We start from the raw sequence: 19,477 nt of genomic DNA, 5'->3' as shown, positions 1-19,477 counted from the left end.
AAGCAGTGCTTCCCATTAAAAAACAGGTAGGACAGGAGAGTGCAATAGAAAGGGAAAAAAAAGAGACAGGAAATCTAAATCAGCTTCATCCTCCAACCACACCCTTCCCAGTACATACACGCCCCTCCAGCAGGACGGCCCGGTCCCTGGACATGAGGGGCAGAGGGCCACACACAACGGGAGCTGTGGGGTCCAGAAGGCCCACCTGATCCACTTGGGTCAGCGTGAGAAACAGTGGAAGGAGGAGGCCGTGAGTCAGGCTGCCTGGGTTTGTGTCCCAGCTCGACCATTAACTGTTTTGCCCTTGGGCAAGTTACATAACCTCCTTCCATCTGTTTGCTTATCTTTCTACTTCATAAGGCTGCTGTGAATATAAATGAGTTAATAGTGCCTGGCATACAGCAATTACTGTTTGCTCTAATGCCACCACCACCACGACTATATTCCCAGAGCATGTCAACTGCTCCTTCGATTGAAGTCGAGGAACACCTCTGCACCACAGCAATGCTAGCTGGCCCCGCTCGCGAAGAGGATGACCCTGAAGCTCACGGGGTTTCTGTGTGGGAAGGGGGAGGTGGGGACTGAGCAGCAGGGGCTCTTTGCGGAGATGGCATCTGCCTGTTACGGTACAAGAGCTTTTACAGGCTTTCGCCCGGAGCTCCTGCTACTTACTAAGACCCTGCGGAAGGCTCCGGTCGGCAGAAGGCTCCAGTCCCTCGCAGCACGTCACTTGTAAAGGCTGGGGGTGCAGGCGGTGGGGAGACCAGTAGGACCCCCCTGCGGGCTGGACACTGGTGACCAAAGGACCAGGACGTGTCCTGACCAGATTTCCTGCCCGCCTGCCCACCGATCCGGGACTAGGCCCGGGTGCTCTCTACCCTCCTCTGGCCATTTCACACAGGCCCCTGGGTACGGTAACTTCAATTCCCAACGACTGCTCCCACAGACACCAGAGGGATAATCCCCCCACCTCGCTGATGGCAACTCAGGTACTTCCGTGCAAAGCGACTTCGGAAATCGGGGTCTGCTGCCGCCACCCACGGGGCCTGCACTGTGCACGCATCTAGGTTTGGCAGGGGCGGGGGTGCGGGGACACTGTGCTGGCCGCTGCTCCCTGGAGCACTCCATGCTGTCTATTGGTAAGTCCTGGGCTGATGGCACCTGGCCTCGTCACTTCCTGCGCACTCAAAATTCTTAAAACCAGTTCAATCTTTATATCCAAACATGGCTGAAAATCAGACCCAAGCAAGCAAAGTGAGGCTGGCCCTTCCGGTGCCTTGGGCTACCGTGAGGAAGGCCGGGTGGTGCCAAGCAGGCAGCGGGAGGAGTCAGCCTAGGCTTCGGATCTGTGGGCACGGGGTAGACAGACACAGTCTGAGGGTCAGCGGCACATAAAATCACAGCAGCAGGTCCCCCTCTCTGGGTCGGCACTTGCAAAATGAACCCCACTTATGGAGCACCCTCTCTACACTGAAGCATTTATAAATTTGGTACCTGCTCTTTCTCATACCTTCCACCATCCTCAAAGGCACCCAAACACACGGGTATTATTAGAGCCCCCCGTTTTCAGAGGACGGACACAGACACTTAAACTCCGAGTAACCTGCTCAATCAGCATTAAACTGGAACCAGGACGTGAACCCAAATCTGAGCTGCAAGTGCTCCCCCGTTCTACTCCCTTACCTGAGCACATTTTAAATGAGAAGTGGAACTGTGCCGTATTTCTAGGTCAGAGCGGGTCCCTAAGCAGAAGACAACTGAACGCCCCAATCCCAGGTCGCTCAGCAGCCCAAGCAGAAAGGCTCTGGGTGTGGCACCCAGAGCCCCAGGAGACGCCAGCTTTCTCTCTGGTCCAACGGGGACTCCCAGCAGCGGCTCCCTCCCCGGCCCTTGCGCTATGGGCCAGGAGGCCAGGTCTGAAGGTGCACCCGGGAGCCTGTTAAAATCTGTGCTTGGGGACCTACACAACCAAGAACACAATGTTTCCTGAATCTGAATTCCTCTTTCAGGGGAAAACAGTGCTTCCTATTCGGGGCTACGCCAAAGGTTTGATTGCAGCCACAGGCCAGCCCAGTCGCCTGTGTGGGGACGTGGGACCTGCGTGTGTCCTGCTCCGCTGCCCTCCCCACCTACACCCCGCACAGCCCAGCAACGAGGGAATCCAGCTCAGGGGAAGGCCCTGTCTTTGACAGCAAAGGTTAACACTTGTCACCAGACAAGGAGGCCGAGCAGGACTTTGGCAAACCCCACTGGGCTTCCTGTGCCCGCAGCAGGTCACTGACCGTCTCTGGGCCTAACTGGAGGCAGGCAACCCCTCACTCGCTTAATGGCGGGGGGTCCCCCAGCCCCTGCCGGCCCTTCCTCTGACGGCTGGGAACTAGAAGTCCATGAAACAGGTTGGATTTGTTTTGCAATAGCCCAGCCTCCTACAGAAATAGTACCAAGTTTACAAATCAAAGTGGCCTTCCCATGGAGAGGGGGCACAGACTGCTGCCACACGGAGACGGGAGCAGAACGCCCGTGGAAGCCAGTTCTGTATCACAGCCCATCGCCAGGCAGCTCCGAGACCTTGGGCAGGCCACCCAACCCCTCTGAAACCCCACGTCCCCTCTTCTACTGGTGGCCACGCTGCCACCAGCCCTGCTCTCCTCGCCAGCTTCCTGGGCAGAATGAGATCATGGTCCGGACCCATGAGTCAGTGCAGTGGAGCGCAGGGGGACCCGACAGGCCCACCCACTCACTCTCGGCGCTCCTGCCCCACAGACGGGTGGGCAGCAGGCCTCTGGCCCGCGCAGCATGCAAACACCAAGTGAGCTCAAGGGGAGGAAGAATCCGGAGGGTTACAGGCTCCAGGCAAAAACCAGGCTGTGGTTTCACGTGAACTAGAATGACCCTGACGGAGAAAACCAGTGAGTGGTTTGGAAGATTCCAGTTCTAGTCTACAGGCACAAAATGCCAGCGAATCAACCCACTGGCTCCCTCACCCCCAAAGGAAGTGATAACATGATGGGGGCAGCGTGGCTGGCATTCAGGGTCCTGCCCCAGGGCAGCTTTGAAACTACCTTGAAGGATTTCACAGAAACCTCAACTGCTAAAACCGAAAGAACCACAAAACCTAGGGAGTGACCGGAGGCCGGCCCCAGGGCTGGGACGCAGAGGTGGCCAAGAGGCCAAGCTCCCGGCTCCCACCCCATGTCCCCAGAACTGTTGCTTTTTCTGTTTCATACATAGCATTTCATACGAGATACCTTTGAGTAAAGGCTCCTGGATTTAAGGAAAGTTTGAAAACCACTGACCTGGTCCAACTGTGTCATTTCAGATGGGAAAAGCAAGGTTGGATAGTGAGTTTCCAAGGATAAAAGAAAAGTCTGTGTTCTCAGGTTGAAAGCTTCCAAATTAGCACCCAGTGTTCTTCACACCTCTCCCCACCCTCCCTCCCACACAGCATTAGGATGTCACAGGAGAAGTGACTTCCCTGTGTCTCTTTTCCCTGGTTCAATGCTCCCTCCTCTCTTTCAAGACTAAATGGCAGCTTGGGAACAATTTACAGATAAACATTCCAAGTCAAATGTCTTTATTTCAGCTAAGCAGGCTCATAGTAATCAGGAGATCGCACAAACAAAGGTTATGCTTCACAGGAGAGGTCCTAAGCATGCTTCCTGGAATATTAATGACCACAAAGGGGGTTCAACGACCTCCACAGGCCTGTCCGGCACCCTCCTTTAGCACACCAATCCCTGTAAATAGAATATAGTCACCCGCTTTATGGGCAGGAAACCGAGGCGCAGAGAACATAAGTGACCTTCCTGGGTCACCCTGCACAGTTTGTGCCAAGAATAGAACATAGGTCTTCCATTGTAGTCCTTCTGTGTAGCAAGGGAAAAAGAATTCGGAGAGAAAGGTCAAGTAGCAGGCTAAAATGCAGGGGGAAAAACAAGTAGGACACAGCTGCAAAACACTCGGCCAGGACAAAGGGCTGTGTCAGATGCGGTCAGCAGACCCAGCACTGAGCCTGGAGGGGCACGCCAGCCGCCCCCCACGCTGCCGCTCACTCCCCACAGGACAGGTCAGCTTGGCCCTGGACAGGGAGTGGGAGTCAGAGCGGCAGAGCTCCCAACCACACTAAAAAGAATCACCAAAGAAGAGGTAACGTTGAAAGAAAGAACCCCTAAGAGTTGGCAAAAAGACACCAAGGGGGATACAAACAGGAGTAAAGAGAGAACTAGCACCCCAGGAATCCTAATGCAACTGCCTGCACAACACCCCCACGGGGGAGACAAATCCACAGCCTCCCCACCCTGTGCTTCCCTGTAGGGCCTCAAGGGCCCAGCTGTGGGCCCGCCTGCTGCAGCCAGAACTGCCCCATCTTACACCGTGGGCACTGGCCACGCGTGGCTCTAGAGTCCTTGGAAAGGGGCTAGTCTGAACTGAAAGGTGCAACGGTAAAATTGCAGAGAACTTCTGCACATGTTGAACTAATATTTTGGATATGTTAGGTTAAGTAAAATATAATTAAAATTGACTTCACCTGATTCTATTTTTTGAAAGTGGCAACTAGAAAAATTTAAATTACACATGTGGCTCACACGGCAGTTCCATTGGACAGGGCTGGTCTCACCAAGGGGTTGGCAAGCCAGGCTTGGGGGGGTCAAATCCAGCACACCGGCTGCTTCTGTAAGGCCCAAAATCAAGAATGGTTTTTATATTTCTAAATGGTGATGTAAATACCCATAAAAACTCCTTGATTTAGCCTGTTGGACTACAAAGCCTACACATTTACTATCCAGCACTTACAAAAATTTGCTAATCCCTGATCTAGGTCCTAGAAAAAAATCACATATTCACTCCCAATGTCACAAGAAGCAGAGGGCAGGTTTGGGATGAGAGAGAGAGAGTGTGCGCGAGAGACACTGATTCTTGCACATTCTTTTTGAGGTAAAATTCACATGACATAAAATTAACCATTTTCAACTGAACGATTCAGTGGCGTTTAGTACATTCACAAGGTTACGCAACCAGCATCTCCATCTAGTTTTAGAACATTTCATCTCCCCCGAAACAGAACCCTGCTCCCATTAGCAGGTACTCCTCATTCCACCCTCCCCCAGAATCTTGACAATGACTGATCTGCTTTCTGCTTCTATGGATTGACCTACTCGGGATATTTCATATAAACGAAAACATACAGTATATGACGTTGTGGCTGATTCTTAACGTCATGTTTCTGATGTTCAATCATGTTGTAGCATGTCTCAGTCTCACTCCTTTTCATAACCGGGTAACATTCCAATGGATGGACATACCACCATCCCTTCACTGACGGACACTTGTGTTATTGCTACCTTTCGGCGACCGTGAATAGTGCTGTTGTGAGCATATGCAGCAAAGTGTTTGAATACCCATTTTCAATTCTTCTGGGTATATGCTAGGAGTGAAATTACTGGGTCATACAGTAAATCTTTCGGGAAACTGACAAAAACTGTTTTTCACAGTGGCTGTACCATTTTACATTCCCATGAGCAATGCAAGTGGGTTCCAATTTCGCCACATCCTCACCAACACTTATTACTTTCCTGTTTTTATTATAATCTTCCTAGTGGTGTGAAGTGGTATTTCACTGCGGTTTCGATTTGCATTTCCCTGATGACTAATGACGCTGATCATCTTTTCATGGGCTTCTTGGTCATTTGTAAAGTCTGGGATTATTGACACACCTCCTGCCAAATAAGCTACCGATCTGAGCATAAATCTTCTGAAAAGATGGGCATGCAATCTCCTCATCACTTCTGAAATAAATGCTAAATCAAATGAAGAAATTCCATACTTTGGAGCTTCTAAGAATGTCACAGGCACAGAAGGAAAGTCAGTCTGTGCCCACCCACCTCTATGTCTGGGTTCCTCCCCCAAGGCCCCAGCAGCCCTGCAGTGGGGTACGGGCACAGCCAGGGATCTGAGAGGAGACGGAGGACAGGAAGAACCCTGGGGGAGATCAAAAGCAATCTCCTCATTCTGCAACCGGGAAAATGGAGGCCTGAGGAAGGAAAACCACCCAGCTACAGTCCCACGACGAAACAGCAATAGAACTCAAGTCCGGATGCAATGATAAAAAGTGATGCCTCAAGTCGCACAAGTGGGCGGGAAAATGAGACATAACATCAGCTTCCTACCCACCGAGCGCCCTGGAAACCCACACTGAAGCCGGGAAGAGACCTGGAAGCCAAGAATCCCAGGTCCCAGGCCCGCTGCTACCACGGGCCACCAAGCCCTCCAATTCACCTCCCACCACCATCTGCTCCCCCTCTTCTCATTCCAGTCTCCACGGCCTCCCGAGAAACTGCATTCATTCCTGTGACGTGGCAATTCCTCCCCTGGCCCTTACCTGTCCTCCAGCTCTGACCACCTGCTACCTGTGCGGGCCCGCGTGGACCTCCACAAGGTCAAATTTACCATATTACTGTTGGCTCCTCCCCACCCCCACCTGCACCCCCGAATCTACTCCGAGCCTATTATTCTTAGTCTAGTAAAGGTAGTTCTACCCACTAGCCTGTCCCCAGTGTCCAGCGAGCTCTGCCCGCCCTCCGGGCCAGCACCGTCTGGTGAATACCCTCACTGTAATTTACCTGGAGTGCTTCAAGGTGCTCTATTAGAGCTTCTGCCTTCAGCCAGATTATTTTCCTAAAACACAAATCTGATGGATTAAGAAACTAAGCATAAAAATAACTATAAAAGAACTAAGCAAATATGAGAGATTATTTTATAATCTTGGAAAGAACTTCGTAAGCATGAGATTAAAACCAGAAACTATAAAGGAAAACAGAGATTTGACTTAAAACTACTACATGATAAAGATAAATGACCATATATCACATTAAAAAATAAGTGACACCTGGGAGAAAATACCTGCAATGTATGACAGATGCAGATTAGTATCTCGAGCAGGAGTAGGCAAACTATGGCTCCCAGGCCAAATCCTGACAGCTGCACGCTTTTGTAAATAAAATTTTATTGGAAACAGTCCTGTCCCATCAGTTTATGTATTGTCTACAGCAGCTATGCAGAGCAGCTTTTGAGCTAAAACAGCAAAGCTGCATCGTGGCCACAAAGGTCATATGGCCTACGAGGCTAAAATATTTACTATCTGGCCTTTCAGGGAAAAAGTGTGTGTACCCCGATCTAGAGTACATACAGAAATCTCCTACAAATCCACAGGGGCATGGGGCAAGAGGGGCAGGGGAATTAACCCAATAAAACATGAGCAGATTATACAAACTGGCAATGTACACACACACACACACACACACAAAAATATTCAATAAATATTGCAAAAAGAAGCTTAACCTCACTGGTAATTAGGGAAATTATTAAAGAATGAAATCATTTGATAACATCCAATCCTGGCAATGAAATGACACAGCCATTTTAGGAAGGCAATTTTGTGATATCTGTAAAAAAATTTAATGCACTTGATGTCAACCAGTTATTCTTTTTTTAGGTATTTGCCCCCAGAGAAATACTTGCATTCATGCAGGCACACAAACACCCAAAAGCATTTAGGAAGCTGTTCGCTGAAGCATTCACTGTTTGTAACAGCAAAACCCCGAAGTAAGCTTCCTGTCAATCAATAAGGGAATGGTTAAACGATGGCCCATCTCTGAGGGTACGCTGTACCAAATGATTTCGGTATATCTAAATGTAATACCACGGAAAGAGCTGTAAGACCTGTTACTAACCAGAAAAACAAATGTTGTAAATGCACACATAGTTTAGGTTAGAAAAGGTTTTAACTGTGTGTTTGAGTCCGTATGTGTGTAGCGAAAGGCAGAGAAGAAACACTGAAGGATAAACCACCCTGTGGACGGGCTGGACGGGAGGGTGGCGTGACCAGCAATAAAGTGTCACTCGTTACTTGTCCTGGATCATTCTGAATTCCAGGAGCGAGGAGACAGGAAGGAACTCGTCTGGTCCCAGCTGGCAATCTCAAGCTCCCCAGGGGGATACCCACAGCCTACTCTCTCAGGCACCTTTTCCAACAGAACCATCCTCGACATGACTCTCCTGACCGTGTGCTTACGGGATGGCCACTGCAGGCCCTTAATATGAGCAAAGAACAGCGGATGAAGGATCCTGTGTCCCTGCACTGGGCACACTGCTGCCTTCTCTGGGTTACGGTCTTCTCCCGGGGAACGGTCACTTAGCTGATCTTCAGCGCCTTCCAGGTCTGATGCTACAATGCAGGTCCCTGGAAGGTTTCCGTACCTCTAGGGGAAAAACCAAGCCCACAGCTGAGGAAATAAGCTCAAATCGGAAAACTCAGAGAAATGTCTGCCTCTGGGACGATGACATCCCGGGGCAAAAGCCAGTCTCACTGCCTCACTAGTGTTGGTGTCCTTTCCTCTTACAGAGGGGGTGGCTTCAATAATCGCTGGTCTATCTTCCAGCCTGGACCGTCTAAAATAAGCTCAGGGTTGGGAAGCGCAGCAGGAAGCAGGGACTTGGGGGAGAATCTGATGGGAACCGCTTGGCTGAGGTTTTCTAAAGGAGCCATGAGGATGAGAGTAGGGCTGGGGGAGGGCCGGATGCAGAGAGCAGCAGCTCAGGCTGCTGGCAACAGCCCTGAGCTTCCCTCCTTCTCTTTTCAAGAGCAGTTTCTTCCTGAAAGATCCCAGGAGGTAGCAGGCTGGCCTAATCTCTCCCAGCACAAATAACCCCACTCATTATTTCAGAAACTACCATTCCATTTGTGCCCTGGAGGACTCAGGCCTGTTTCAAAGCCCACACTTCAACTGTCAATACAGTGATAGAGGAAAGTATTTTAAATGTGCGACCCCACCTCTTTGACTCAATAGTCAACAAGTTTTAAATATTTTTAAATAAAAATTTTGAACAGATTCAACTCAAATATGCAGATTCCGTTCTAGTTTATCTAAGCTTAAGAATCAGAAAACAGGGCCTATGAAGTGTGAGTACTCAATTTAGCGATTTTGGCAGTTGCCTGGAATAACCAGGAAACTTTCTCAGAAGACCAGTTGCCAAGCTCAGGAATTTTCTAAATCCAAGTGTACTATTCTGTAGGTGTTTTTTCGTTTGTTTTTAATCGTAAGAGGGGAAAAGTCTAATAAGGTATTATTGTTTGCTTTTCACAACCGCCTGGTGAGGGAGGTAGGCCAGGAATCCCTACTCCTAATTTACAGAAAATGAGATGAAACTCTACAGAGGCAAAGGTACTTGTTCAAGGTCACGCAGCTGAAAGTGACAGCCAAGACTAGGAGCACGGTCTCCTGACTCCTGGTCTAGGACCCTCATCACCACATGAACTGCTTAGCAGAAAACGGCATCCATGAGAGACGAGGAAATCTCCCCTAAAAGCCTACCCCACACCCCAGAACACCTTAGCAGGAAACTTGAGTTCTACCCTTCCCATTCCCAAGCTGACCTGGTCCTCCGACTCTGCAGCCTTGAGTGTTTGGTTAAGCTTTTGGTTTTAGATGAAAGGAGTCTTTTCCTGGCTGTTGGGAACCTGACCTCAGAAGAAGGCACCGTTTCCCAGGCCATAACCCCTGCTCTGCCACCCTACTCCCTTGTGTGTCATGTAAACAAGTCAAACCCTGTCAGCACTTAAGTAGCATTAGAAACAGCCTGGCCGGCAGGTACGCTTCAAAGCACTGTTTGCAATTCTAAGGGGTTCTTCTGAAAAAGGAGTGGCTACAAGTCGGTCACCCTGCACTGGAATGTGAAGGGAGCTCCCCTGGCCTGGTTCAGGGGGACGACAGAGAGCTCTGAAGGGGACTGAGACTGGGGGAGACGTCAAGGAGGGGCCACACACATCCCGAGGGGATGTACACAAGGCTGGGTCGGGAAATCCAAGGAATGTGCATGTCCCAAAGCCCTCCCAGTGCTCCAGAGAATCCAAGAACACTGGGAGCTCCGAGAGCAACCAGTGCAAGGTACCCAAAGGCCAGTGGGGACTACAGCCCAACTTCTTAGGAAGTTGTTGTTACCAATACAAATCCCCTCACCTCCTACGTCACTCCAGGGATGGGGCCCCTGGACTCTGTTATTTTTAAAGACTGTAACTGATACAGGTTTGGGAGACACTCAACTATCCTACAGCCCTCGTTTGACAGATAAGACGGGGAGAAGGGAACCCACTTTCCCCAGGACCCACAGGTGTCCTCGATCCTCGCCAAGTGACTGGAGAGCTGGGTGGGAAGTGTGCGGAGACCCCCAGCTCTCCCATCAACCTGCGGAAGTTTACAAGCAAGCCCCTCTTCCCCAGGGTTCCTTCAGGACCCCTCACCTCTCTCCAGCCACTGACAGTGACAAGGGTTTAGAAAGAGGGCAGGCTGGGAAGCCACCGGCCCCCCCAGCCAGTCCTACTCCCTCGGCCACTCGGAGTGGACAAGTCTAGTCCCAGGACACAGCGGCGTGGGGTCCTCGGGAGCAGCAAGAACTCCCTAGGCGCTTTGTTCCGACTAAGAAAATCCAGGCATCTTTGAGTCACCCAGAAAGCATGAATCACACGACGGGGCCATGGGAATGGGAAAGGATGTTATTTTTCGGCATACTTGAGAATTTTCCCTTGGTCGCGAATCTATCAGGACACTTCCCGCACGCCCCTTCCCGCCCCCCGCCCCCGAGGTCTCACGCACGATTTTGGTGCCGTTGTTATTTTGCCCAGAAGCCGTCCGAGGCCCCCCACCCCCTCCCGCCTCGGGCACCGGGCAACGTCCGCTCCTTCCCGGCAGCACGACTGGGGTCTCACGGGCGTCAGGGGCGGGGGGCGGCGCCCCCGCGAGGCGCCCGCTCGCCTCGCCGCCTCCCTGCAGCACCCGGAGGGGCGTCCGGGGGCCGAGAACTTCCAGGCCGGTGCGGACGCGGGGTGGGCGGCCGCGCGGCGAGGCCCGGGCCCCCCCCCGGCGCCGCTCACCTGCGTCAGGTCCTCGTCGTTGAGCAGATGAGACTCGCGGGGCTTGAAGCAGTTCTGACACTTGCTCTTGTTGAAGATGTTGGCCTGGAATTTCCTGCACGGGTTCTCCTTGGCCGCCGACATGGTCGGCGGGGCGGCGGCTGCCGAGGCGGCGGCACCATGCACGGCGGGCGCGGGCGGCTCGGCGCGGGCGGCTCAGCGCGGGCGCCGCGGCATGCCCCCGCCCGCGCCGCCTCGCAGCCGGGCCGGGGACGCAGGCCGGAGCGCGGCCCGGCGCTCAGGGCGGCCTGCGGGCGCCGGGACGCGGCCGGGCCTGCCCCCACTCGGCGGTGCTGCGTGCGCGGCGCGCCCAGGCACCTTCGCGCCGGCCCGGCCCGGCCCTCACTGAGCGCACGGCCCCCGCCGCCTGCGCGCACAGCCGCCACCCGGCCGCCGCGGGCCCATGGACGCGGCCTCCCGGGCCCGCTGCCTCCCCGCGCTCGGGCCCGTCCTCCAGGCGCCGGGTCGCTGCGGGTCCCCGCGGTCGGTCCCCGCGGCCGCAGCAAATGGTAGCCGAGGGCCTCGCGCACTCCCGGGGCGGGGCGGGCGGGCGGAGGCCCGGACGGGTGGGCAGGGGGAGGGAGCGAGGGGGCGGCGCGCGGGGCGGGGCCGCGCCCCACACGCGATCGGCGGCCCTGCTCACCAATGGCGGCAGCGCGCTCCAGCTAACAAAGAAACCCGTCGGCCAATGGCAACCGGGGGCGGGAGCAAAGAGCACCCGGGTGTAAGGTAACTTGCGTAGGCGAAGGAAGGTGGAGGCTCCAGGATGGGACGTTCAGGTTTGGTGGACGGGCGCGGAGGCCAGCCGCGTCCTGACAGCTGCCAAGGCTCGGGCGGGGGCGGGGACCTGCGGGGGAAGGGGCGGAGCCGACCTCCCGGCGGGCTCTCTGCAAACCTCACACTTCCAACCTCGTTTTCCCGCGCCCCTCTGGACGCCCAGCCCAGCCTGGAGCGGATTAACTTAACACCTACTATAGGCCAGCGCCCATCGAAGAAGTCATAGTCAGAATTATTAGGGAAGACTAGATACTGTTCCAAGTGCTTGATATGCATTATCTCATTCAAGTTTCACAGCCTCTCCATTATCATCCCCATTTTACACAGGAGGAAACAGAGGCGCAGGGAAGTAGAGAAAGAGGTTGGGTTTCAAGGGATGACGAACAGATCGGTCTGGAAGAGCTGTCAGTTCTGTTATGGGGTTAGTGAAGGCTGACTCTATGCCAGACACTGAGCTAGGCATTCTTTCCCCCATTGTGTGCTTGAGGAAATTAAGGCTCAGGCCCCCGACTGATGGGTGCAGGGTGCTCGCCTAGGAAGAGCGGAGCTGTCTGTCACTCCAATCTTCCACTGTCCACTCTCCTGGCCAACAGGCCGCCTGGAGAAGAATGTAAATGAGGCACAGGCAGAAGATTCAGGAGCCCAAAATTGAGGGAATGCACTCTTTGGGAAAAGAGGCTGGGCTTCAAAGAGGTGGGGAAATTTAAGCAGATGGTGAGAGGTTGAGAGAGGCTGTAGTTGGAGGTGGAGGTAGGAGAGAAAGGAGCAAGAGGCACAAAGATTCATGAGGGCCACGTTACCCAGAGCTTGGATCCAAGCTCAGGCATGTAAATGTCATCCTGCTGGCAGCCAGGAGTCAACAACTTTAAACAGGGGGGTGAGCTAACTCAGCCGTCTCAGAAGGGGTGACATTGAAGCATGTGTTAGAGGCAGCGACAGCAGCTGTTGCTTAGGAAATGGGAAGGTTCTAGGAGAAGAAGCAAATGCTTCCGGAGCTGTTTACTTTTTCACTGATCATCTGGTGAATATCCCAGGGAGGTGGATTTCAATTTAGGGTAAGAAAATGCTCTCCTCCAAAGGGAGCTGAAGGAAGATGGATCAAAGTCCTGGGCAGCCTGAGGGAGAAAAGGCCCAGCTCACTAGCTCTGAGGCTTTGGGTAAGTCTCTTCACCTGCCTACTGCCTCAGTTACCTCATCTACACAATTGGCATGGTATGGTTGTTGTGAGGATTACATGATATAATGCGACAAAATGTTAATTTGTGAATCCAGGCAAAGGGTGTTTATTGTACTGTTGCGATTTTTCTATTGGTTTAAATTTTTGCAAAATAAAAAAGTGTGTGTGCGTAGTGGGGAAGACAGACAATTCTTGACTGCATAGAATATCCAGACACTGATACCAATGGTGGCCTCTGGGGAGGGGAGCTGGGTGGTTGAGAGGTGACCTACTTTTAATTTTCACTGTAAGCCCTTTTGTTCCCTTTGGATTTGGTCCTGTTGCATGCACAACTAGTTTTAAAATAATTTTAAAACCTCTACCCGTGCCTCAAGGCCAACTCCATGGGCACTTCCCTTAAGAAATTGCTTGGCTGTCCTGCTCAAGTCAGGGGACACATCTAGCACCTGCCCTGAACAGGAGGGTCCACAACTGGGGGTTTACAGAAGCGTTTGATTGAAGCCTGCCCGGAAGGAGCTCACACTGGAGCAAGTGGAGACAGAAACAGGAGGCAGACAATCCGAGGTTTGTGGGACCCAGACAAGGGCACCCAGCTGCGTATGTACCCTCAGGGATGGCTCCTTGGAGGAGGCAGTGCCTGACCTGAGTCCTGAGCTGAGTGAGACCCATCCAGGAAAGGTAGAGGGAAGGCATTCCAGACAGAAGGAGCTCAGGGGAGCGGCTCAGGGCCTTGAAAGTAAAGGGCGTGTCCATGAATACAGGGACCTTGATATTCCTGGGTAGTGGGTAGTGCAGAGAGATGGGGGTAAGAGGCAATGGGAGTGATTGGGAGGATTAAATCCGAGGTGCTTGTGGGGGTTTAGCATATGCTAAACGAATGCCTGTATGACAGATTAGAGCCAGCCTCTTGGGGGGGGGGTGTTGCTGTTGTTTATCATCATCATTATTTTATCTCCATTTTACAGAAAACACCCATGAGGCACAAAGCATTTAAAGAACTTGCCTGTGGTCAGAACATAGACCCTCTAAGTGAGGATTCCAGGCCGCACAGGCCGACACCAGGGTTGCCTGGGCAGTGGGGAACCATGAACTGATTATTTTAGATAAAAATAAAGGCTGTTGGTCTGGAAATCGAATCAGAGGCAGAAGACTGGAAACATGATCAATCAGGAAACTACCACTATAGTGCAGAGAGTAGAGAAGGTGGGGACCCAAAATAAGGTCAGGGTCAGTGGGAGAAGGGAATGAATTTGGGAAATATTCAGGGGGCGGAATGGTCATATTTGATCTTTCATTGTGCTGCTCTCCAAAACTTATGTAGACGATGAGCACAGGAGGGCAGGGCTCGATCCGGTTCCTGCTGCCGCTCCAGTGCCTCGTTCAGTGCCTCGTTCCTGCTCCTCGTTACTGCTGCAGTGCCTCGTTCCGTGCCTCATTCCTGCTCCTCGTTCCTGCTGCAGTGCCTCGTTCACTGCCTGGCTCAGGGTAGGTGCTCAAAAAGTGCACAACAAGTGAATGAATGAAAACTTACCATCTGTCCATTATCGTCTTTTCTCCCACCCCAGATTATAAAACCCACACAAGTAAGGTCTGTGTCTTACAGGGTCTGTGTCTTACAGCTTTGGGTTCCGTTTCCGGGGGCCTAGAACAGCACTATGCACGAGGGCAAATACTCAGTATAAACATGTAAGCATTCACTGGGCGGCACACGAGATGTGCTCAGTTTATCGTATGTGGACATCTTAATGTATAATGTACATCTCAGAGAAACAATGAACAAAGAAGCAAGCCCTCCAAGGCCTCTCAAGCAGGACCCCAATGCAGATGAGTTCTGCTCTGTACATCTGATGTCTGCCCTAGGCAGTGTCCCTGCATCCTGGGGGACACAACTTACACATGCACACACACGTGCACATGCACACATGTATGCACACATTAGTATCCATTCTCCCATCAAGCCTTAGAACTCCCTCCCCCCCACACACACAGGCACACACCCACAGAGGAAGCCACTATTTGGTCCCTATCATCACAGATCAGCCTGGTCTGTCTTTGAACTTCATATAAATAGACTCTGTATTCTCTGCATCTGGCTTTTCTCACTCCACAGTAGGTCTGTGAGATTCACCTGTGCTGTGTATCAGTAGTTCATATTTTTTCACTGTTGCCTGGTAGTCCATTGTGTGGATGTGCTGTACTACGGCTCATCTGGCCATGTTCCCATTGATGGCCTTTGGGATGCTTCCAGTTTGGGCCATTATGAATAAAGATCTTTGGGATGTCCTTATGCATGTCTTTTGGTGGGCACAGTACTTATTTCTGTTGGGAAAACCCACGGGGGTATTGCTGGGGTGTTTGCTGTCAATCAAAGGTTGTAGTTACCGCTTCAATGTCAATGGGAGTCCCTAATTTGGGGTGTAGTGAAGCGGCGGGAGACTTTATTCAGTGCAAACAGCTCAACTGTGATACAACTTGGCTGTGGAACAGCACAGCTCTGATATAGCCCAATGCCGGCACCACAAGGGCAAGGTGGTCCCAGTGTTACAGCTCCGGCTGAGAAAAAGCAGCATTCAATGGGAAGTGACCTCTAGGGGAGCTGACTTATATAGAGAGAAGTCCCCACCCCAGTCCCTGATTGGTCTGTTCTCATGCAAATAAGAACTCTTAATCACGGTTTGATTGGTCCAAAAAGCACTAACTGATTGGTCAGAATGTCCACTCTGATTGGTTGGTGAATATGCTAATGAGGACATAGTAGTGCAGCTCCGATTGGACAAGGAACGTGTCAGTCCCATGGGTTGAACTAGATTCCAGGAACTCCTTTATAAGGGTTGGGCCAGCCGGTGGGATCACAGTGCAGGCAGGCAGTTCAGTGCAGGCTTTTCCCAGGAGTGCGGCTTATGTGAGAGGCCCCTGTTTAGCAGTAGCTGCTAGGCTCTGTTTTTCAATTTGAGCCCAACCAGCTATCAGGAGCCCTTCTTAACAGGTACATTCATTCTCAGGGTCAACGTTAGAGTATGTTTAACTTAATAGGAAGCTGCCAAACAGTTCTCTCAACCTGAGAGCTGGCTCTCCTCTCACTTTCTCTTCTAAGAATCGATAAAAGTATTCACCTGGGGAATGTGTAAACTATAGATTACCAGGGCCCTCCCGTGGAAATTCTGAATCAGTATATCTGTTGAAGCTCAGGAATCTGTTTTTTAAGTAAGTATGTATGTCAGGCAGGATTTCTTATTTTTAAATAACTTTCAGAAAGAGTGGACGGAGCCAAGGTTCTCAAATCCCGGGGGATTTAAAAAATACCTACTCCCAGCCCCCACTTCCAGATAGTCTGATTTAATTGGCATCTGAAAAAGCTCCTTGCAGGGACTCTAATGTCCAGCGATTAAGGAAGAGTGGAGCAGAAAAGGCTTTGAGGACAGACAGACCTGGGATAGTCCCAGCAGAAGTCATGACTCAGGTAACTGTTGTTGCATAAAACCACATCTCCCCTACCAGAGGTAGTGGCTTAACTGCTGTTTTATTGCTTCCCATGGCTCTGTGAGTTGACTGGGCTCAGCTGAGCAGTTCCGCGGGTCTCGCTTGGGGTTCTTGCATGCGAATGTCATCAGATGATGACCAGGCTGGGCTGCTCTCTCCCTAGAGTCTCAGAGCTTCTCTTTTTCTCCATGGCCTCCCCCTGAGTCTCTTAAGTAGCACCTCAGGGTTCTCCGGTGTTCCAGAAGGAGGGAAGTAGAACCTACCAGTCATCTTCGAGGCTAGGCTTGGCACTGCTGCAGCACGACTTCTGCGTCTAGTAGTCAGCACAAGGCTGCCCCCAGCTCGAGGTGGGAGGGGACGACACAGGGTATGAATCCCAGGAGACCTAGTTCATTGGGCCATCTGTGAGGCTAGCCACCACAGATAGTGCCTACTTCATAGAGTTATTGTGAGGACTAAACAAATAAACGTGAGCTTTTTATAATGGTACCTGAAACAGTAAGTGCTCAAAAACTATTTATTATTATGCCTATAATCCCTATGGTGGAGTTGGCAATTTTTTTCTGTAAAGAGCCAGATAATAAATATTTTAGGCTTTGCAGGCCATACGATCTCTGTTGCAATTACTCAACTCTGCCGTTGTCACATAGAAACACTCATAGACGATACAGAAATGAATGAGTGTGGGTATGTTTAATAAGACTTCATTTACAATGACAAGTAGTGGGCCAGATTTGGCTTTCTCTTGGGTCCCCTCTTTTCCTGTTGCTTGGGCCTCCCTGTCCTGGCCAGTCTCTCAGAAGGGTCAGTCTCCCCGGTCGTGGCGTAGCCCCTGTCTGCCACTGTGTCTGTTCTCAGGGAATTAATTCCACGGCTCTGGAGCACTGCCAGTATGCCGGGATCTGTACTGGGTGCTGGGTGTCTGTCACATGTAATCTCTGAATCCAACTATCACCATTTCAAGCAGCTCTGGCAGTGCCAAGTGGTGCCTGACAGGGGTCCTTAGTACCCTTCCCCCATTTTCTGTCAGTCTCCCCAAAGCCACCCCAAATGAACATATACTTTAATTAAAACGGTACAAATGCAGCTTCCAGAAAAGCCTCCTAGCCCTTCCCTGGTTGCCACCTGGGATTAATATTACTGTCAGTTTACAGAGGAGGAAACTGAGGCACAGAGAGGTCAAGTACCTTTTACAAAGTTATACAACCAGTAGATGGTGAGTGTGGATTCAGACACGGGCTGCATGTTCACGCTGCACACAATCTCCAGCCAATGATGCTGCATGCCCTGCCCGGCCCTTCTCTGAGGCTCACGTGGCTGCCCTGGAAGCTGGAAGCGACGTCAGAAGATCCCAGAGGCCTCTTCCAGCTTTGACTCCATGATGCTTTCCTCCTGCAGGCACCAAATGACAAGAGTCCTCAGAGTGCTAAGAGGAGAGAATGCCATTCACTGGGCAAAGTCCTCCAGAAGGGCAATCTCACCATTCCATTAAAATGTGAAATATGCACACCCTTTGAACTAGTGATTCCACTTCTAGAAAGATATGTTGTAGAATTGCTCACACAGGTACACAAAAGTATATCATGTCCAAGAATGTTCACTGCGTCATTGTGCTTAACAGCAGAAAATTGGAGACGTGCCAGCTGTCTACCATTAGAGGATCAGATAAATAAATTATGGTTCTTTGATACAGGGGAGTGCCACAAAGCTATTACAGAAGGACAGTGTTGAAGTGGCCAACCATCTGCAAAATATGGTAAATTTTAAGAGCTAGTGAGAAGATGGTGTGTACAGTGGTAGCTCATCCTTCGTATAAGTATATATGTAGCTGCAATATACATGGTTAGTATTTGCATAGAAAAGGTCTGGAGGCTCATACACCAAACTGTTGTAATTATCCCTGGGAAGTAAAAGAATGGGGACTCTCACCTAAGCTATAAATTTATATTGTGTTTAAAATTTTTTAACAGACTTTTGGTTTTTTGGTTTTTTGTGTTTTTTTTTAACTAATATAGAGTGAGTCGTGTAATGAAGGTCAATGTACCCATTACCCACCTTCAACAATCATCAACTTATGACAAGTCTTGTTTCAGGTATACCTCCACCCTCCTTCTCCTCCCATATTATATTGAAGCAAATCTCCAACTCATATCACTTCTTCCACAAATTCTTCAGTGCATGTCTCTAAAAGATAAGGACTATTTAAAAAAATAGTCACAATATGGTTGTCGCACCTAAAAAAACCCAATATTTAAAAAAAATATTATCAAATGTCTGGTAAGTAATTTCCAGTTATCTCATAAAAGCACAAATTATTTTTGTAATAAGAAAATAATTGAAAAAGAAAAAATGTTAATCCAGAGGGTAGGTTGGCACAACTTTCCTGGAGCTTTGTTGAGTGATGCTGTCAAAAACCTTACAAATGTGCTTATCTTTTGACCCAGCAATCCCAACCCCTGAATTTATTCTAAGAAAAAAAAAATGAAGGAGGTACACAGACACTGTTTACCAGAGTGTGCAGTGCCTATTACAGAGAAGTTGTTTGAAAAATACTTGTTGAATCTGAAGTTGAGATTCTGTGCAGCTTTGTTTGTAAAAGGAAACACCAAAGCAACAGAAATGTACGATATCAGGGTATCGACTAAATAAATAAAGCCAGATCCATAAAATGGAATATTGTTCTGTCATTTAAAATCAGATTGTGATAACACATGTAGATACTCCCCTTCCAAGAGATGGAGTTTAGTCCCTCTCCCCTTTGCGTGTGGTGTGGACTTCATGATTGGCACCCAAAGAATGTCGAAGGGGAAATCGTACTTTTACAATGGTGAAACCCAGCAGATACTTCCTTACCTTAATAGTATCGATAAATCATGTGGATGTCAGGTACCCCCTGATATAATGCAATGAGAAGGACACCTCAGCTCTGTGGTCTCCCCTCTAAACTGTAACCCCAGTCTCATCATGAGAAAAACCTCAGGCAAACTCTAATTGAGGGACATTCTACAAAATCCCTGAGCAGTGCTCTTCCAAACAGTCACAGTCATGGAAAACAAGGAAAGACTCAGAAACTGTCA

At 50.5% G+C, this 19,477-nt stretch overlaps 1 protein-coding gene and 1 long non-coding RNA gene across 11 annotated transcripts in view; one reads left to right on the top strand and one right to left on the bottom strand.

Moving 5' to 3' along the window:
- The window catches only part of MPRIP (myosin phosphatase Rho interacting protein), a 133,264-nt gene extending 122,121 nt beyond the window's left edge, over nt 1-11,143 (bottom strand). For 9 of the 10 annotated variants that reach the window (XM_081029114.1, XM_081029118.1, XM_081029117.1 and 6 more), the window contains exon 1: nt 10,928-11,143. In XM_081029114.1, the coding sequence (XP_080885240.1) occupies nt 10,928-11,050 (123 nt within the window). In that variant the 5' untranslated portion in view covers nt 11,051-11,143. The remainder of the gene's footprint in view (nt 1-10,927) is intronic. The other variant, XM_081029122.1, reaches the window with a different exon arrangement.
- Nucleotides 11,144-12,636: 1,493 nt separating this feature from the next.
- LOC308488592 lies at nt 12,637-19,072 on the top strand. Its single transcript, XR_013991912.1, has 5 exons — nt 12,637-12,900; nt 13,380-13,484; nt 14,242-14,405; nt 16,277-16,380; nt 17,799-19,072. It is a non-coding gene; the product is annotated as an uncharacterized lncRNA (long non-coding RNA).
- The last annotated feature ends 405 nt before the right edge of the window (nt 19,073-19,477 follow it).

Source organism: Rhinolophus hipposideros, assembly GCF_964194185.1.
Source record: "Rhinolophus hipposideros genome assembly, chromosome: 20".
NCBI classification, from domain to species: Eukaryota; Metazoa; Chordata; class Mammalia; order Chiroptera; family Rhinolophidae; genus Rhinolophus; species Rhinolophus hipposideros.
The sequence above is the reverse complement of the archived record's forward strand: the minus strand, read 5'-3'. Positions and strand labels throughout refer to the sequence as shown.